This window comes from Egretta garzetta, unplaced genomic scaffold (genome assembly GCF_000687185.1).
Source record: "Egretta garzetta isolate BGI_Z169 unplaced genomic scaffold, ASM68718v1 scaffold583, whole genome shotgun sequence".
Classification (NCBI taxonomy): domain Eukaryota; kingdom Metazoa; phylum Chordata; class Aves; order Pelecaniformes; family Ardeidae; genus Egretta; species Egretta garzetta.
The window spans coordinates 454,338-474,587 of NW_009259189.1; the positions used below are offsets into that span (position 1 = coordinate 454,338).

The following is a 20,250-nucleotide window of genomic DNA, read 5'->3' on the forward strand; positions in this document are numbered from 1 at the left end:
TCTGGTCACTGTTGTACTTATTAAAGAACTAATACTTCATCCGCCAAGGACCGCCTGCTCCTCCCTTCCCTGCGGTCGCTGTGCATGGACCCTGTGCCTGCTCTGCCTCGGGAGAGGGGCTCCTGCTCCCGGTCCTGCCGCCGTGGGCCGTGGCCTTTGTAGAATCATAGAATGTTTGGGGTTGGAAGGGACCTTTAGAGGTCATCTAGCCCAACCCCCCTGCAGCGAGCAGGGACACCGCTAACCAGATCAGGTTGCTCAGAGCCCCATCCACCCTGACCTTGAATGTTTCCAGGGATGGGGCCTCCACCACCTCTCTAGGCAACCTGTTCCAGTGTTTCACCACCCTCATTGTAAAGAATTTCCTCCTTACATCCAGTCTAAACCTACCCTGTTTTAGTTTAAAAGCATTACCCCTTGTCCTGTCACAGCTGGCCCTACTAAAAAGATTTTCCCCATCCTTCCTATAGGCCCCCTTTACGTACTGAAAGGCCGCAATCAGGTCTCCCTACAGCCTTCTCCTCTCCAGGCTGAACAGCCCCAACTCTCTCAGCCTGTCCTCATAAGAGAGGTGCTCCAGCACCTCTCATTTTTGTAACCCTTGCAGGGACCCTGTGGGGCACTGGGACACCGTGGGCAGAGGGGTGGTAGTGCTGGGTGGGGGAGCCTGACAGCCTTTTGTGCCCCAGCCACTGCCTGGGTGCTTCTCTGGGGGTTCCCTAAACGTTTGAAACACAAGGGAGCGGGCAAACCCTTTTCCCCCCCCCTTTTTTCCTCTCTCCCTTTTTATGGGCTGACACATACTGAGATGTAGTCACCACTTCTTTTTTTCTGCTCTGCAGCCCTAATTCTTGAGCATTTGCCTTTTAACAGATCAAATAAACCCCTATGCTATTGTGTGGCTCAATTTCGTCTTCCCTGGCAGAAATGGTGGAACCCCCAGTGCCCGACTGCTGCTGGTCACGTTGTGTGGTGGTGATGCTGTGGAGCAGAGCCCTCCCTGGCTGCCGGTGGGCTGGGGAGGCGCTGGGGAGTGGGGATCAGTGGGAGGGGCTTGGTGGGCTCCAGCTGTGCACAGCTGTTGTCTCCTTCAATGTGACTACAGCTGGAAGAGCTCCAGGCCTACGTCACCGTCAAGGTCCAATCCAGCAGCATTCAGGGTGGAAGGGGAAGGATAGTGGTTATACGTTTCCAGGGAAGCACTAGTAACAGTGCTGGAGATGGTATTTCTTTGGAAAATGCCTGAAAACCCCGAAAGAAAGGGGGGTGGGAGGAAAGGAAGATGTATGAAAAATGGTGTTTGGGGAGGCTGTGCCAGGTTTGCTCTTTTTGTTGTCTGGAGGCAAAAAGAGATGTACGGCAGTACGTTCCCCAGCTGGCTAGCTGGGAGAAAGAGGGAATCGCCCAGGAGAGATTTGTTTAAAATTTTCTTGAGCTGTGGCGCGGTGGGGTCCGTGGGTGGCCTCCCATGTGGGACCGCAGCCCGGGGCAGCCAAGCAGCTCAAAACACCCCCGGGGCTCATACCCACTGCCAGCTGAAGCCAGCATCTTCGTCAGCTCCCATCCCTGGCCTGAGGTGGGGACATCCCCCCACGGTCTCAGAGCCACCCTAACCCGGCAATACCATACAACCCATCACGCAAATCGATTTTAACAACCTTTATTGAATCACAATTAACTGCAATCAACACACCCATGCCCTGTAAGTCAGTTTAATTCCCTTAGCTTAATGAGATTTTGCGCTTTACTTTGAGATTACTATCCAGCCAGCAAGGGAGGCAAGAAGTGCCTGAGATACGCAGCGGTGCTACGCGTTTAGTGAGGCCGCCGCTTACGCTGCACCGAGGCACCGATCCTACTCGGTGATGGTGATGGTCTTCTCCACAGAGATCGCTTTGATCTGGGTCGAGGTCAGCTTGGCCACCATTTTCTTCTCTCCAGGTCTGATCGGAGTGCATATTACTTCAGACTTAATGATCTTACCAGGCTCTACATCCCTAAGGAGAGAGAAAAAACAAATAGTCCCAGCATGAGTTACGGTTCTTATTTGCTGCTTTTGAAACATTTTGCTTAAAGAAATAGCCACGGCATGGGTTTAGAGTGGATGACTGCCGCCTTCTGTGACTGCAGCAAGCAGGGCTCAGCATGATGGCACGGGCTGGTGGTCCTGGTGATCCTGGGGACCTTGCCTAGACTTCCCCATACTGCTGAAGCGCTGTATTCGTCTCTGCGGGAAGCAGCTGTGCTCACGCTGGCCGGGCAGCACCTGGTATCACAGCAGGAGTGCGGGGAGAGCCCCTGTCGTGCCCAAATGCCCTGAGCATGCCAACCTTTGCGTGGGTCTTTCTGCTGCATGGACTGCACCCAAACGTGGCACGGTTTCGAACATAGCTTGCAAAGGGCCCTGTTACTCCAAATCCCCTAACCACTTCCTTAAGGGAAATTAAAACAACACAGAAACAAAGCAGAGTCCTGCCACGCTCATTGCATGCTGGGCTCATCTCCTTACCCCTCATCAAACTCTGTCATCTTAAACATGCCCAGGCCTTCCACCAGCAGCTTGCAGTTGTTCAGAGGCATGTTCAGATTGTTCTTGAAGATGAAGGCACAGGCAAACTCCTTGTTCAGTTTGGCTGTTTCTGGCATCTGGCAGAGGAGGAAAGAGAGAAACAAACCCAAATACCGGGGATCAGAGGGGTAATAAAGATGTGCCGGAGCTGCTGCAGGTTTGCTCCTCACCACCAGCATGGTGGGGGACAACCCCCCATATCCTTTCTACCCTCCCACAGCACCGTGTGCTCTGCCCGGCCGGCTGTTTTCCCAACTCTTCTCTCTGGTTTCTCAACAGGTTTTTCCTGGAGAAGGTAGAGCTGTGGAGTCGGAGATGGGCCCCGTACAAACTGGCCTCTTCCATCCCTTTCCCTCCAGCAGCCCCTGCCTGCCCATTTTAGATGGGGCAATAAAAACAATAAAAACCCCCCTCTTCATTTCATGGCTGCTTTCAACCTTCAAATAAAGGTTGAATCGTCAAATACAACGTCGGGGACTGAGCATCCCAGAAGGCAGCTGTTCGGGAGATCCCCCTGGGAATGCTACCACTGCCTTGGTGTTACGGTGAGCAGGGCTTTAACCCTCACCCCCCGAGGAGCTGGGCTGGAGGCTGCCTCACCTGGATGGTGATGGGGGGGTACTCAAAGCTCATGGTCGTCTCCTTGGTGAGTTTGTCATCTGTCCCCTGGACCTCAGCAATGGCAGTGACGTGGATGAGTGCTTCGTCTTCCACCGAGGCCAGCATCTTCATGTACGCATCGGCCGCAATTTTCAGAGGCACCTGCATTTCTGCAGAACAGAAAACACAACTCGGTGCTTCATCACACGCCCAGGAAATGGGTGGCAAAGTCAGCTCAGGTGGCCAATGCCCCAGGGTGTGGGATGAGGCGTGTTTTCTGAGATCATCCTGCTTTTGGCCTGACCCAAGGGCCCCTTGGGGTAAAGCCCTGGCTGGGCGAGTGGTACCCAGCACATATATCCCATGGGAAGGGCAGCTGAGCCCACACCATCTCCCCACCAAGCCGAGTGCTGGCCGGGGCTCACATCCAGCATCTCGTCAGCCCTCATCCCCATCTGCCCCAGCACTCAGGAGGAGGCAGAGGAGCATGAGGTTGGGTACGTTTAAGCCTGTGTCTCCTGGGGTTTCTCTGGGGCACTGCTTGCTACAAAATTAGTGGCTTTCCTTTCACTTCAGATTTTATCTTTAATTGCCTGGACAAACTTCCAGTGGCTCAGAAAAGCCCTGGAGTCAGCAGTGCTGGAGCCTGAACATTGCTTTAGCCGCAAGGCTTCCTGGCTTCTGGGAATCAAAAAAAAAAAACAACCCCAACCAACCTGTCCTTATTTCTAAATGTATGTAGCTACCTCTGTATCCTACCCTGCTGCATTTTGACAGCCACGGTATACGTGTGAAAACGCTCAGCAATCACCAGCAGCAAAGGTATATTTTTCTTTTGCGAGAGTGACTCACACTTGGAATGAGCAAGTGCCGTTAATTATTCATCGCTTGTTAGTCTCTTGTTTAGCACATTTCAATCACATTGCTGGGGATCAGCAAGGCAACCCAGTTCACTCAAAAATAGGCACTGAACAGCAAACAGATCTTGGGATCAGCCAGGCAGGAAGTCATGAGGTTGAAATTTGCTTGGGTGAAGAATTTAGAAAAGAACACTCACCAGCATCACCACCAGCTGATCAGTGGCAAGCACAACAAAAAAGGCTGAAATTTCCAGCCATCTAAATCCTGTAAGTGAGCTCACCCAGATGGATGCACCTGAAGCCTGTGGTGGCATCTTTGATGCTTACATGGTGAGGATGGGAGGGAGATGCTCCAGCACACCTCGCTTGCACCGTGAAAACATCTGCCCACATGGATGTATTTCTAACCATCTCGTTGAAACTGCAGCAGGGACAGGGCCTTCACGTCTTGGTCCCAGCTATGATAGGATCCCAGTCTGTAACTGAGACTCCCAAACACAGTAAGAAGAGAGGTAGGGAGCAGGCAGGCAACTTCTGCTCTTCGTGCCATACAGAGACATGCATGGACCTACAGCAGAGCTATTGGGCACCAGATCGAGTGAAACCCCAGACTGCCACAGTAAATAGCCCATAGAACACAGTAAGCCTTCCGTGCCTACCAGATTTGCCTTCAAGCTTGATGGTCTCCTTGACACATCCAAGGCTGCCCTCAACTTTCCCAGTATAGGACTGCAGCTGGCAGGAGCTGGCCAGATTGATGGTCCAGCTGCCAGGAGTAGAGGTCTTCACTGTGATGGCCAGTTCAAGGGGATTGCCAGGATACAAAGCTTTATTGGTTATCTCAAGCTGGAGCCCAGTCTTGGAGACCTTCTCACATGAGACCGCAGGCCTGGAGTCCACATCATCCGTGGCCACAGACGAAAAGAAGAGTGCACGGGGTCTTATTCTCGCGTGTAGGAAGGAGGAAGCATTCTGCATGGCCTTCCTTTCCTCTTTGGAGCCTGGATGAAGAAAAAAGATGGGTGATAGCTGTATCTCAGTCTCCTCACCCAGACCCACCTTCCCTTAATTTATGCTTCTGCTGCTGGGCAGGGAGGATGTCAGGGCATCTGCAGCCTCTGCTCAGGAGACCCTCTTGGTTTACACTACTATGGGATCTAACTGAGAACAAGTCTTATGAGGAGCAGCTGAGGGAACTGGGTTGTTCAGCCTGGAGAAAAGGAGGCTGAGGGGAGACCTTATCGCCCTCTACAACTGCCTGAAAGGAGGTTGTACCGAGGCGGGTATCAGTCTCTTGTCCCAAGTAACCAGCGATAGGATGAGAGGAAATGGCCTCAAATGGTGCCACAGGAGGTTTAGATTGGATATTAGGAAAAATTTCTTCACTGACAGAGCTGTCAAGCACTGGAACGGGCTGTCCAGGAAAGTGGTGGAGTCCCGATCCCTGGAGGTGTTTAAAAGACGGGTAGACATGGTGCTTAGGGACATGGTTTAGTGGTGGACTTGGCAGTGTTAGATTAACAGTTGAACTCAATGATCTTAAAGGTCTTTTCCAACCTAAATGAGTCTATGATTCTAACTGTAGCATATGGGACTGTAAAAATTTCCTGAAGGAGATGCATTTAGGGGATGGATGCTCTTAAATTTTTCAGCCTAAGATTTTCCCGCTCCTCACTGGGAAGGTTTTAACAGTCTAGCACAACATGGCTGGATCTGAGAACTGTGGGGAGGGACTGTGGGGTTTTTTTTTTGTTGTTGTTTCCAATACAACAAATTTCCCCATGGTCTGGGGAATGGAAAGACAGAAAGAATGAAGAAATGAAGCAATGGTGAGTCCGACCACTAGGTTGGTCACTCAGCCCATTTCTTTCACTGCCTGCAAGCTTGCTCACACCCGTCCCTAAAGAGCAGCCTATAGGTGTGACTGTGGGCATGAAGATGCCCAGGAGCAGCGCTGCCTCCCCCAGGTCTCCAGGCCTTACGTGGGGTTGGCTACTACAGCTACCCCTGTGACTTGCTCCTGGAGAAAACACATGTTGCGGGGTGACCTACATGGCCAGGGGTCTCTGACACTACTTTAGAGGATGGGGGCAGTCACCTTCAGGGAACTTGTACTGTGCAGTGATGTCTTCCCGCGTGTTCTGCCCCACGGCTTTTGTGCTTATGTTCACACCAACGCCTTGGGTCTCCGTGTTAACCTTGATGTACTTATCCTTGCCGTTCACCTTCTTGACAACCCAGTAGACTTTGTCAGCATTCACTTCTGCGTACACAAACTTGCTGTCGAAGGGCAAATACACCTCCCCTTCTCGGATAGCCTTCAGTGGGCATGGACCACACTGGAAAATACCTAGAAAGCACATTCAACATCATTTGCTTTTCCAAATACGGGCAGAGCCTCCAATTTTTGTTCCACTCTTAGGCCCACCCAAGCAGGAATCTGTGGCCATGGTAGTTGACTCTTAGTAGTATATATTCCTCCAACTCAGTGATGAACTCCAAAAGCCCCCATTTATCCCATAGTTGTTTGGACTTTTTTATAGATGACCAAGGTCTTCTAAGAGTTTTTGTTTCACTGACAGAGCTGTCAAGCACTGGAACGGGCTGTCCAGGAAAGTGGTGGAGTCCCGATCCCTGGAGGTGTTTAAAAGACGGGTAGACATGGTGCTTAGGGACATGGTTTAGTGGTGGACTTGGCAGTGTTAGATTAACAGTTGAACTCAATGATCTTAAAGGTCTTTTCCAACCTAAATGAGTCTATGATTCTAACTGTAGCATATGGGACTGTAAAAATTTCCTGAAGGAGATGCATTTAGGGGATGGATGCTCTTAAATTTTTCAGCCTAAGATTTTCCCGCTCCTCACTGGGAAGGTTTTAACAGTCTAGCACAACATGGCTGGATCTGAGAACTGTGGGGAGGGACTGTGGGGTTTTTTTTTTGTTGTTGTTTCCAATACAACAAATTTCCCCATGGTCTGGGGAATGGAAAGACAGAAAGAATGAAGAAATGAAGCAATGGTGAGTCCGACCACTAGGTTGGTCACTCAGCCCATTTCTTTCACTGCCTGCAAGCTTGCTCACACCCGTCCCTAAAGAGCAGCCTATAGGTGTGACTGTGGGCATGAAGATGCCCAGGAGCAGCGCTGCCTCCCCCAGGTCTCCAGGCCTTACGTGGGGTTGGCTACTACAGCTACCCCTGTGACTTGCTCCTGGAGAAAACACATGTTGCGGGGTGACCTACATGGCCAGGGGTCTCTGACACTACTTTAGAGGATGGGGGCAGTCACCTTCAGGGAACTTGTACTGTGCAGTGATGTCTTCCCGCGTGTTCTGCCCCACGGCTTTTGTGCTTATGTTCACGCCAACGCCTTGGGTCTCCGTGTTAACCTTGATGTACTTATCCTTGCCGTTCACCTTCTTGACAACCCAGTAGACTTTGTCAGCATTCACTTCTGCGTACACAAACTTGCTGTCGAAGGGCAAATACACCTCCCCTTCTCGGATAGCCTTCAGTGGGCATGGACCACACTGGAAAATACCTAGAAAGCACATTCAACATCATTTGCTTTTCCAAATACGGGCAGAGCCTCCAATTTTTGTTCCACTCTTAGGCCCACCCAAGCAGGAATCTGTGGCCATGGTAGTTGACTCTTAGTAGTATATATTCCTCCAACTCAGTGATGAACTCCAAAAGCCCCCATTTATCCCATAGTTGTTTGGACTTTTTTATAGATGACCAAGGTCTTCTAAGAGTTTTTGTGTGTTTCCCCTCACTTAAATAATTTTAAGGTTTGAAAGTTATGGCTTGGTGGTGGAGTCAACTAAGTCCAGCCACCTGTGTTTGATCTCCTTGGCAATACCCCACTTTCTGCACAGCCTTGAGGACTAATGTTTTCTTTCACCCCTCCAGATTCCTTGCATCTGTGCAGGAAGAGTAGTCACTGATTTTGGTAGTCACTCCTCTCATTTACCAATGAATGGACTCATGACTTCCTCAGGAAAGCTCTACAGAAAGCGTCTTTACTGGAGAAAGCTGTGGCACCTCTTACCACAGACTGCTTTGAGTCTTCAACTTCACCAAAGAAATCAGAGGATGGTGGAAAGAGAAATTAGCTCTGATTTCCAGCTGTGTGCTCTAACCTCTGAAATGGCATTCATGTCCTCATACTGTCCTACAAGGTTGGTTTTTTGCCTGCTGAGAAACGCTGTCCCTCCTGTCCCGGGCTGAGATGCCACGAGTGAGACCTCCGGCTTTAGGACATCATTGCCCAAGTGTGTGAAGATGTGCATGGGGAGTACATGCTTTGCTGACTGGCTACCATGGTTTTCATATGAAACACCCCTGCCTCCCTTGGGAGTTGCAGAAGAGCCTTTCCAGGCAAATCCTACCTTCACTTTCCTCCTGAGGGGTTGCATCAATTGCCTGCCAGCCATCAAACCCTGCCGGCAGGTCCTTCCGCTTCATCCAGACATCGTTCCACACGTGGAAGTTCCTGTACATTTGGGATGGAAACAAAATGAATGAGCTGTCACAGCCAGAAGAGCCACAATCTCCTCTCTCAGTCCTTAAGTAAGGGCAGGTTTAATGGGGATTTATGTGTAACCCTGTGAAACCCTAGGCTTTGTCCCTCTCCCGGGCAGCAAACCCGAAGCAGGAAGAAAATTCTCAAAGGAAAGGCTGCTGGGGCTGGGAGACATGTAGCTGTGGGGTGGGACGGGGGAGTAGGAAGCATTAGCTCCGCCTTGGCAGTACCAGATGGAGTCCAAGGATATCCCGTCCACCTTTTCTCCAACTTCATTCAGGTAAATGTCAATTCTCAGGTTCTCCTCCGTATCGTGTGCTGAGTTGAAGTTACTCACGCAGCGGGATGGGATCCCCAAGCACCGCATGACTGCAGGGGACAGCCAAAACACAGGGTCACAAAATCACTCAGGTTGGTGGGCACCTCTGAGGATCATCTCATCTGACCCCTCTACCTACCCAGGGTCCTCTAAAGCAGGTGCCCAAGACTGTGTCCAGGCAGGTTTTGATTATCTCCAAGGATGGACACTCCACAACCTCTCTGGGCAACCTTTGCCAGTGCTCTGCCACCCTCATAGCTTTTTTTCCATGTTCAGACAGAGCCTCATGTGTTTCAGATTGTGCCCATCACCTCTGGTCCTGTCGCTGGGCACCACTGGAAAGAGCCTGGCTCTGTTTGCCCTACTCCCTCCTGTCGGGTATTTATACATGTGGATAAGACCCCCTGAGCCCCTCTCTTCTCCAGGCTGAGCAGTCCCAGCTCCCTCAGTCTCTCCTGACATGACAGACCCTGCCATGACAGAGACCCTGCCACCTCTGGCGCTCAGAGGCACGGTAATTTGGCTTACTAGCACAGTAATTAGGATGTCAGAGAAGGGAGACAGTTCACTGTTTACCTGTAGTGAGAACTCCTGAGAATACCCAACATTGACCGTAACGGACTGGCTTCTTCGTTTTGTAGTACTTCTGCAAAATTGAGACGCTCCCAATCCAATCCATAGGGGAGGTCCCGTTGTTGTAATTCCCTGACCAGTTCCCCATCAGGACGCCGTTGTCATTGTAGGAATTAACCTGTAGCCACACACACATGCAAAGGAGAAAAATACAGGGATGAGGCTGAATGAGGCTTAAACCTCAGGGTCTCTGCCCGCCCTGTGGCTCCCCAGGAGCTCCACAACTCTGTGGCACTCAGCGAGGCTGCTGGTGCTGTCTGGGGGCTCCTCTGGTTGGAAACCCTCCACCTGGGTATCTAGAGGAAGGTGGCACCACTGGCTGGGGCAGCCAAAATGCACTTGGCATCTTGTATCTTAAACCCCAGGGCTCCAAGAAGGGTCCCACCACAGAGAACAGTTGCCCCCCAAAACACAACCCTTGTGTTGGCCCTGCCAACGTGGCTGCTGAGGAAGGACAATCATTGGGGCAGCTGCAAGCCTTGGAAATGGGGAGATGCTGTATTTCGCTCGCTTCTTGTCTCCACCCAAAATGCCTCTGGCTCTTCCCTTGCGGTTTCCCAAAGGTGCATCCTGAAATGGTGTTCAAGGCCCCAGGGAAAGAAGAGCAAGGAAGAAGGAGGAGGGAAAGGTGGAGGGGCAAAGCACTTCTCCGAGAGAGGCATACCAAAGCAGACATGACTCTGGACACAAGCACAGGATCCCTTCTAAAGCTTATCTTGAGTTTACTTTTGTCCAGCAGATATATGCAGGTGTCCAAGATGAGTTCCTCAAACTGTTTTGGAGAGAAAGTGGAGACATTTTTACACGCTGCTCTCAAACAGAATTTGCTCAATCGCTACGAAGTCTGTCTAAGTACTTGGAGGAAACCGTCTGGTTAGTCCTAACTTCTAAATTTCCTTATGATGTCAAGTTCGCGAGCCTACAGGGCTTCCCAAAGCTGTTCTCACCAAAGAAGGGCTTAAACGAAAACCCACCTTGGAAGACAAAAGCCTGGCTCATGTGCCTTGCAAACACAGTTGGAAACCTGACCTGGTAATCTTTACTCCTGTGGGTAGTCCTAAGTCACCTACGTCATCTCCCTGCAGCCCTGCAAATTACTCACAAGAGTAATGAAAATTTAAGAGTACTACAGATACTCTGTCTGTTGACATAGGTACAAAATTAACCCTGGGGAAAAAAAAAAAGGGTACATAAAGGCAGATTATTACAGTGAAAGATTCCTAATTAGCAATTGCTGATAAAGCTCCCTGAGGTCCAGTTCACAGAGATGTCAAACATCCAATCCAACAAAGCTTGGCAGAATATCAGTATCAATTCTCATTGCTTAACAGCAGAATAAATATTAGGATAGGAACAGCCCTATGGACAATGCCCCTTGGTCCCTTTGCAGAAAAGGCATCAGTGTGAGCACTTTTGCTGGGCTATCTGTATCTGGCAGCTTGAAATTGCAGATTTATAAAACAAAACAAAACAAATCAAAAAAGAAAAAAAAAGAAAAAATCCCCCAGATTCAAATGTATTTTGGTGGGAAAGTCTGTCTGGATAGGGTGCAGGATGCTCCGTTTGGGTGGCTGTGTGCTTTCTACAGGGTGCCAATAAACCTGCTCTGGCATCCATCTCTTATCTCTAGCCCGAGCGAGTTTGTTGTTCCGCTTGGCTGGAGCTGTCTCAGTGGCAGCATGGAGGAACACCCTTCCTGTGAGGGCGGCTGGCTGCGTCCTGCGCTCAACAGTTCGCCTCACAGTTGGTGAAGGCACCGCTTGAACAATGGCAACCTCTGCCAGTGCTTTCCCCCTACTTTTTCCCAACTATAGAATCATAGAATCACTTTGGTTGGAAAGGACCTTTAAGATCATCGATTCCAACCTTTAACCTACCCCTGCCATCCCACCACTAAACCATGTCCCTAAGCACCTCATCTACCCACCTTTTAAATACCTCCAGGGATGAGGACTCGACCACCTCCTTGGGCAGCCCATTCCAGAGCCTGACAACCCTTTCGTTGAAGAAGTTTTTCCTAATGTCTAGCCTAAACCTGCCCTGGCGCAGCTTCAAACCATTCCCCCTCGTCCTATCATCTCTTACCAGGGAGAAGAGGCCGACCCCCACCTCGCCACAGCCCCCTTTCAGGCAGTTGTAGAGGGTGATCAGGTCTCCCCTCAGCCTCCTCTTCTCCAGACTAAACAACCCCAGTTCCCTCAGCCGCTCCTCGTAAGCCTTGTTCTCCAAACCCCAGCTTTGCGGCTCTCCTTGGGACATGTTCCAGCAATGTAACATCTTTCTTGTAGTGAGGGGCCCAAAACTGAACACAGTATTCGAGGTGCGGCCTCACCAGCACCGAGTACAGGGGGACGATCACTTCCCTGCTCCTGCTGGTCACACTATTCCTGATATAAGCCAGGATGCCATTGGCCTTCTTGGCCGCCTGGGCACACTGCTGGCTCATGTTCAGCCAGCTGTCAACCAGCACCCCAGGTCTTTTTCCACCAGGCAGCTTTCCAGCCACTCTTCCCCGAGCCTGTAGCGCTGCTTGGGGTTGTTGTGACCAAAGTGCAGGACCTCGCACTTGGCCTTGTTGAACCTCATACAGTTGGCCTTGGCCCATCGATCCAGCCTGTCCAGGTCTCTCTGCAGAGCCCTCCTCCCCTCAAGCAGATCAACACTACCACCCAGTTTGGTGTCGTCTGCAAATTTACTGAGGGCACACTCAATCCCCTCATACAGGTTATTGATAAAGATATTAAACAATCAAACTATAATGCAATACGTAAGCAATCAGATGGCTTTTTCCACACCCCCTGTCTGCAGCTCACGAGCTGGTCACCGCCAGCTGCTGCGTTGCATGAGAGCTGGGAGGACCCTTTACAGGAATCTTTTCAACCAGAAATGTTCCATCCCCAATTGCCATGTCCTGTGCTAGGGGTCTTGCGATCTGGTTATAAACATGCCATTAAACCCCGTTCTAAAGCTGTGGCTGGGGAAAGCACCCAAGTGCGCAGATCACTGTAAGCGGGCAAGCCCTCCCAGTGAAGCTGGCAGGATTATTGAAGTGCTTTGAGCAACTCGCGGGCTTAAACTGGTTTTAGGTCTGATTCATTGAAATGAATGCCTGCGGGAGAAAGAACAAATAAGGGTAATAACACTGACAAGACAGCTGTGTTTTACCTGCCCAAAATTCCAGGGTCTATTGTATATCCTGTATGCAGACCCAACATAGATGTAGCCTGTATCGTTGAGCACATACTCCCTTCTCTGTGCCTCGTCAGCCAGGAAGACGGCATCATCTGGAAGAGAAAAAAACCACTGAGATGTTATGTGGTTTGCACACATGCTCTATGAAGTTTTCCTTGGAAAGCTAAACTGGGGGAGCTAGTGGCCTGTGACATTCGCACCAGCTGATGACCACGCAGCATTCGCATTTTTTTTTTTATATCGTGGAAGAATTTCCTAGAAGACTAAGCTTTATTTTCCTCCTGTAGGCCTGTTGCTATATGACCACTGGTTTATTTTGGTGAAACACTTCTTTCTGAACGAACACATCAGTGGATTAGGTAGACAGCAGGGAGAACTGGGGGACTGACGCCAACAAACAACACACATTTTTTTTGTCTGGTTGTTTTTTTTTTTTAAGCCAACCCAGTCATCTCAGTTAACATTCGCAGTGGCCTGGGACACAGCGAGGGGGGGCACAGAGGTGCAAACAGGGGTGACAGAGAGATGGCCCTTAACCTGGCATTGGGGGGTCCCCAAGTGAGGAACTGGGTCATTGCTATTGCCCAGCTTCCCGCTGGCTCCGTGAGGACACTGCTCGTAGTCTTTTAGGGAGAAAAAGCTATGTATGTGGGAAAGAGAGGAGGAAAAATGTGAGGAAAAGTCTCTGGGAGCTGTAATTGCCACCCCGCATTGGAGGACCACTCACCTTTGCACCAAGGATTGAACAAAAGGTAGACAGTGTTGTTTTGGGGCTTGTAAATGTTAGTCCCAGTCTTCACGTTCAAGGTGTATTTTCCCACCATGGCCTCGGGCGAGCTGGTGACAGACAGCAGGCACTGGGGAGGCAACAAGAAGAGGCGGCATGATGGACCGCCCACCATGGCCAGAGGCACAGTGGAAGCACAGCACGAGCACCAAAGGTGGTGGCCACATGGCTGCACATGGGGGAAGAGGGATGGGGTGCGTCCTGCGTGCGAGGTGGAGGAGCAATGAATTAAACGGGGCAGGGCTGCTGCCCACCTAAAATTACAGGGCTAATGGAAAGCGGGATGGGGCTACAGGGATTTGCTCTATGCCCTGTATGGGAGCATGGCCTGCGGGTTGTACCTCTTTGCCGCTGTTCTTGACAATGGAGATTTGCCACCCGCTGACGTCCCGCTTCTGCCTCGCATTCAGCGCTATCAGGGTTTCCTTGGTTTTATTTGGCTTCTCACCTGGAAGCAAACCCAACATGAGATGCGGGAGGGTTGCATGGGTCTACAATGACCGCACAGTTGCTGGGCATCTGGAACAGGCCGCCAGAGGGCTCTCCCCATTTGCCTGACGGCCACAGAGGGGGGACCCGCTTACCGATGCCGAAATGCAGCACCAGCTTGTCGGCATCCTTCAGCTCCCTGCTGAAGCTGAGCTGGAGCTGAAAGTCCTGCCCACGTCGCACCACCAGGTTCTCGATGTTGTACGCATCCGTGTGGTGCAGGCTGGAGTTCTGGCTCTTGAGAAAGTCAATCCCAGTGACTGTCAGATCGGTCCCTGGAAAGCCATTAGCAGAGAGGTAGAAAGAAAGAAAGAAAATGGGCTTGATGGTTAATTGGTCAGTAAAGTCAGTTTTTGTCTTCTTAATGGAGCCCTGTGGGTCATCAAAACATCTAAGTGTCCAGTGGTCTAGCACAAGGAATCATACCAAGGATCGCCAAAGCTAATGGATGGTACAACAGGTGAGAGAGCTCTATATACACATAGATAGATATAGATATAGATAATAGATATATATTATAAATAATATAATATAATATAATGCAATATAATGTAATATCATTCAATATAATGTAATATAATATATAGAATATATTATTAATATAACATAATAATATAAACCCTTAAGATACATATATAGAGTTATAGAGAGAGTCATATTGCTGGGATGGATTTTGGAGGGTGGTGGTGGTGAGCGTGGTGCAGCAATCCGCCCAGAGCAGGGGCAAGAGCCTGCCTCACCCCCTGACTATTTGGCCTTGGGTTGCTGTGGCGTGCCTCTGCCACCCTTCCTCCCCACCCCCTCAGGGAGTCTGAGGGATGCTTGACCTCTGAGGTGGTCCTGGGTGAGTAAGCAGCCTGAGGGAGGTAGGAGCAGTAGAAGACATAGCATGAGGCAGCCAGGCATCCAGCCCGCATCCTAGCACCTCCGCGCATGGGCAGCTACCCACTGCGTGCCCTTGGGGCTGCTTCCTCAGCAGCCAAAGGGTGGTGAGTGGGATCTCACTGGTTTGGAAATCCACGTCTGCTGGCCCACTGCCTGCCCTTGCATGCTGCCAGCTGGCTGGGGGGGCAGCAGCCAGGAGCCAGCTCTGCAGCCTGCTGCATGCCAGGAAGATGGCAAGTTTTATTGCAATACTGAAAGTCTTGCTTCTGCGAAAGTCTTGCTTCCCCCTCAAAAGTGGAGTGGAGAGAGCCCATCTGCCTCCCATCCCTGCAGCTGCTCCAGGGCAGCTCCGCACCCCTGAGCATCTTGCATGGGAGCCCACCAAAGGTCCTGACCCCCACAGCATCCCCGTGGGCAGTGCCCGTGGTCCTGCCATGTCTCCAAGCCCTCTCCTCCGTGCCCCCATCTGCTCAGCTGCTTTGCTGGTGGCACCTGGTCAAAGCCAAGGCTGTGACAGCAACTCCCATTTGCTGCGTGCCTGTGCCTTGCCGAGCACGTGGTGCATCAGCTCCTTGAGTATTACAAATGCTTCTTTGTTACTGCAGGTATTAAACAACAACAGCAGTAGCAGTAATAGTAGCAGCAGCAGCAATACTACTACTACTACTAGTAATACGGATAGGTGAAGGAAGCACTGCTTGCCAAGGCACCTTCCGATGTGATGCTCCCAGGTGGTCCCCAGCTAGCTACAGGGTAGCTTAAAAACTAAACCTCACTGTTGGGATTTTATCTAGGATATTTCTCTCTGGCAAAAATGTTGTGACAGATTCATGCAGTACCGGGCAACTGTGCTAACTCGAGCATTGACAAGAGCCATCCCTAACATCTCAGAGGCTGAAATCCTCTGGTAGCTGCTGTGGCATGAGAGGTGCCACAGGCAGGGACGGATCCAGGGCTGAAGCCAGCGGCACGCTTCCCACTGCGACCTGTGCTAGGCAGCAGCTGCGGCCATGAGGAAACCGAACTTGCTGCCCATGGATCCCCACCAGATTACTACCCCCATGTATTTCTTATTAGTAACTGTACAAACCATATTTATCTCAATTACATAGCAGCTATCAGCAAATAGATTTAAAATTGACCATCACCTTTCAGTAACTGGTTTCACTTTGAATGCTTTTTCTTTGCTTGCTGCCTGCCAGATGCCAACCTCAGGCTGACGCTTTTGCGCAACAGGGTGTATGTATGTGTGTATATGTCAAAAAAAAATTCAGCTGAAATTGCTTAACCCTCTCAAAAAGGATGAAGGAGAAGTGAGCCTTCCTCAGCATTAACAAATCTCCAGCCACCAAAACTGCTTGACTTTGTTTCCTTATGGAAGCCCTGGCGCCAGGCTGAGAAGCTATCAGGAAACAGCCCTGGTGATGGGAGAGGGGTTTGGGAGGCTGTGGGAGCTAAATGCATGGGACAGCTGTGGGAATCCTGGGGAATCCTAGGGACTGCGTTTCCACCCCCTGTTTCTGGACATCACCGATGCTGAGGATGCACAGAGAAGAACCACAAGGAACATCTGCCTCGGAACATGCCCTGACAGCGCAGAGCATGGCACCAAAGACCCATCCCTGCAAGCACTGCCCGTCGATCGCACTGCACTTGCCCCTGTGCAAACACACCTGTAATGCTCCGTGATCTGTCTGGCACGCTCTCCCCCTCCATGAAACACTGCAGAGCCAGCCGGCGGCGTGCCTGTCACGCGTCGGAGGGGTCTTGGCTGCAGCCCGCGCTCCCCGGGCAGACCCCAGGTGCTGCCTCGGGCTTCCCGCTCTGCCTCCTGCCCCCGGGCACGGGGCTGGGTGCCCGCACACCCTGTGTCCAGCTGGCTGCAGGCACCGCAGTTTGCCAACACAGGAATTAATGATTTATAGCAGAGCTGAGCACGCCGAGAATGCACCCACTCATGGGACAGAGGCTCAAGCTGCAAGAAGCAGCCCTGGCTGCACTTGCTCCTGGGGTGGGCCAGAAGCAAACCCAAATCCTGGCAGCCAACTTTTTCCTTTTTTTAGAAGGAATTTTTACTTTTATCTCCCGGTTCCATGACTTTCTCCTTCTAGAGCTCCTTCCGGCACTAACCCGCTGGCCCCATGGCATGCTGCCTTCCCAGGAAGATGTTCAGAGCTTCAGGAGCACAGCGATCACCCAGAACAAAAGCAGGGCTTTGCACTGGTAAGGTTCTGGGGCCTTTTTTTCCATGAGGATGAGGTGATGGGTTTTAAAAAAAATATTAACATGGAGCATAGAGTTTATAGCATGCCTGCCTTCAGTGGGAATAAGGGCTGCTCAGAAGGACAGGAGGGAAGCGGGATGAGAACTGTAGTTTTGCATAGAGAGCAAAATTTGGACACCTGCATTTACTCCTCATCCTGTACGCTGCTGTGAAATGGAGGGGGGCTCGGAGCAGTGTTGGGACACCCTTCCCCTCATGATGGCTGTGGAGACCTGCTCGGGGCCCTGCTGCGGGCCCTGTACAGCTGCTCAGCTACACTCCAAAACTCAGGGGTTTGGGGCATTTTGGGGTTGGTCTGGCCACAGGAGTACAGCCAGCAGTGGCGGGGGGGTAGGCAGGATGGCCGTGGGACAGAGCCCAAATAAATCCCCTTTTCAATTTTTTTGAAACTTCTATCATCAGATGGTATCAGCAATCACTAAAGAGCAATAATCTATGCCATTAAGTAGCTCAAAAGAAATTCCTTTCACCTTGACACAGAACAAGTTTAGAAAAGCTGTGTCTCTCTCCTGTTCTCACCGATAGAGCCAGATGTCTACAGGCCGACGAAAAGTGATGAGAAGTGGGTTGCATTTTCCAGTTGGTCTACTGATCTGTCAAAACCAGAATTTGCACAGCCAGAGCAAACCTATCCCCTCTCCCGGCCCGCCCCTCCCCGTGAGCAGCGGTGGCACCGAAACACCTTTCCCCAGGGTGGCACCCACAGCAGTCAGAGGGGTGAGAAACCCTCCACCTCCACTGGAGCTGCCATCCTCCCCACAGGAGACCTGCCACACTACACATCTAACATAGGCTATCGTATTGAGCATTAAAAACTCACCAGCTTTGTTGCTCATGGCTCTTGCCGGTGTTTCAGCCTGAGGTGCCTGAGATGCCAGCAGCTTCTGAGCTCCTGAGTAGCCTCTGCCACTTGCTTCTGAGCATGGAGAAGGAAGATGGGCTGCCCTTTTATGTGTCTTGCTCTGAGGTGTCAGCAGGTCCACTGCCAAGGGGTGGTGTTTAGAGAAAGGAAGTTCCTGTGGGAAAAAAAAAAAAAAAGACTATAACTCACTCTGCACATAGTCAGACCCTGAAAACTAGCGAAACTTAAATCCCAACTCCCATGGAAGGTGGATTTGCATAATCAGATGATAAGTGGACAGACCCTTCACTGACAAACACTGACGAATATGGGCTAGGTGAGTAACAAGAACGCACCTATGCCCTAACATCCAGGTTACCAGGACTGCAACCCAAGGACTAACTTTACGAGGCAGCCCACAAACATTTAATCATTAGGAAAACAGAGTTCCCCATTAGGGCCAGTGTGATTTTCTTTGAAGATAATGAGATTTTTATCATCACATTTGGGACAGAAACACTTGGTGTTGGGGGCTAAAATCCAGCGTTTACACACGTGGGTTCGAAAGCCCAAGGTCCCTGGTGCTGGCCCCCTCCCCACGTGGTCATGCGGGTGCCAGGGGAGATAGCCCGGTGGGAGCACCGGGTGGGAAAGATGAGAAAGAGGCCATGTCCAGGAGGAGCAAGAAACATGGTGGATCAGGAGCCATTCTCTGGCTGCTCTTTGCTCACAGCTGTACCAAAGGTCTCTGCCCAGGAGGTGGCTGGACCCCACGTGCCCCACTGCCACCCTGGACCTCAGGGTTGACCAAAGATGGAGTCTACCCCACGGAGGGGAGACCTGGTGGCACAGGCCAACAGTGACATGGGCAGAGTGGCCAGAAAGAGATAAAAACTTGTCCCCAGATACCCCAAAGTGAAGAGACGGCTCAACCACAGGAGCAGTCTCAGCCCCCTGATGACTCCCTTCAGGGCAGCAGCCCAGGGTCCAGCAAGGTAGGATTCAGCCGTGCACCTGCAAGGCTGGTGCATCTAAATGTAGGATCTCTCTAAACAAGATCTCCCTGTGGAAGCCTTCAAAGGCACCAACTTTTCTCCATCAATTCAGGTACGTAGGTACTGACTTTAGGAGGACGGTTTCATTCGGTGCTGAAATGTGGGGGCAAGCTAGGTGCTGCGTTAGCAGATCCCACCCTTCGGGCATGTCACTGCTTGCGGGCAGGTATATGGTGGGTGTCCTTGCTCGAGAGTATGACTAGTGCGTTCCAGGGTACCAAGGGTTCAGTACCCATCTATAATCTTGCAGGACATCTGTATGAACATCTGAACCACCAACATTCTTAGTAGATGGAGCATCACTCACCATTCAGCACCGGACAATGTGCTGGTAAGTGCATATTTCACTGTTGAAAAACCCACTACAACCCCAGTTTACCTTTCAGTGTTGCTTTTACTCTGCATTTCTTTCCTCCTGGAAGGTGAAAGACTTTTTTGTTTAGAACCGGCACGGGATGAAGTAACGTATACCTGGAATGATGGTACAATAGCATAACAAATAATACATGTAATCTGAACATTTACAATGTGTATTACTGGTTTCCACTTAATTGCAGCAGCAGAGTAATCCACTTCATCTGAAAGCACTGAGAATAGCTTTCTATCCCAGTCTCAACCTGTCATATATGTCTCATTCCATTCTTGGTAAGAGGCATCTTAAATTGTGTTGACACAGTAGTCCTGCAGCAAAACCCACAGATTTTTGCAAATAGGAATGGGTTGATCTTAGTAATGCTTTGCTCTTGAAAAAATTTTACGTAGATCCATGCCGGAGGGTCAGTGGTGGAGGCAGGGCATGTAGTCACCAGGGACAGTCACATTTCCAGTCCGATAGGGTTTTGCAAAAGGCTGATTTCAACAGCATACATTCAAGGTAGATGTTAGAGGAGCGTGGGTTCTTCCCTGCCATGAACCTACTTCATCTTGGAGGGTGGTTGACCTTTTCACTCTATACTGGAATTTTTGGTTTATACTGCTAGACAGCATCGCGCTTTCAGTTCTCCTTTCACTTTGTGCAGCTGCTGGTCTTGCCTGCTCCCATTATTTTTTTCTATGCACTGGCAGGATTTCAACTCTGGGGCACTAAATTTGGCATAGGGTACAACACTCTTACATGAGCTTTCTCCCCTGGCTTGTACAAAAAGGGGAAAGGCAATACCCACCAGGACAAGTTGCTGGCAAGGTCTGAGAAAAGGGTTTTCAACTTAAACT

General features: G+C 50.7%; 1 protein-coding gene across 1 annotated transcript; it reads right to left on the reverse strand.

Moving 5' to 3' along the window:
* Positions 1–1,704: 1,704 nt before the first annotated feature.
* On the reverse strand, positions 1,705–18,049 carry TGM4 (transglutaminase 4). The gene is made up of 14 exons (XM_035891342.1): positions 17,963–18,049; positions 14,069–14,248; positions 13,826–13,932; positions 13,425–13,554; positions 12,671–12,789; positions 10,170–10,277; positions 9,449–9,623; positions 8,784–8,922; positions 8,420–8,523; positions 7,318–7,569; positions 4,689–5,030; positions 3,170–3,339; positions 2,510–2,646; positions 1,705–1,997 (listed from the first exon to the last, which is right to left on the reverse strand). The coding sequence occupies exons 1-14, from the start codon at positions 17,976–17,978 to the stop codon at positions 1,856–1,858; spliced, it is 2,121 nt and encodes a 706-aa protein (XP_035747235.1). The 5' UTR covers positions 17,979–18,049; the 3' UTR covers positions 1,705–1,855.
* Between the last annotated feature and the right edge of the window lie 2,201 nt (positions 18,050–20,250).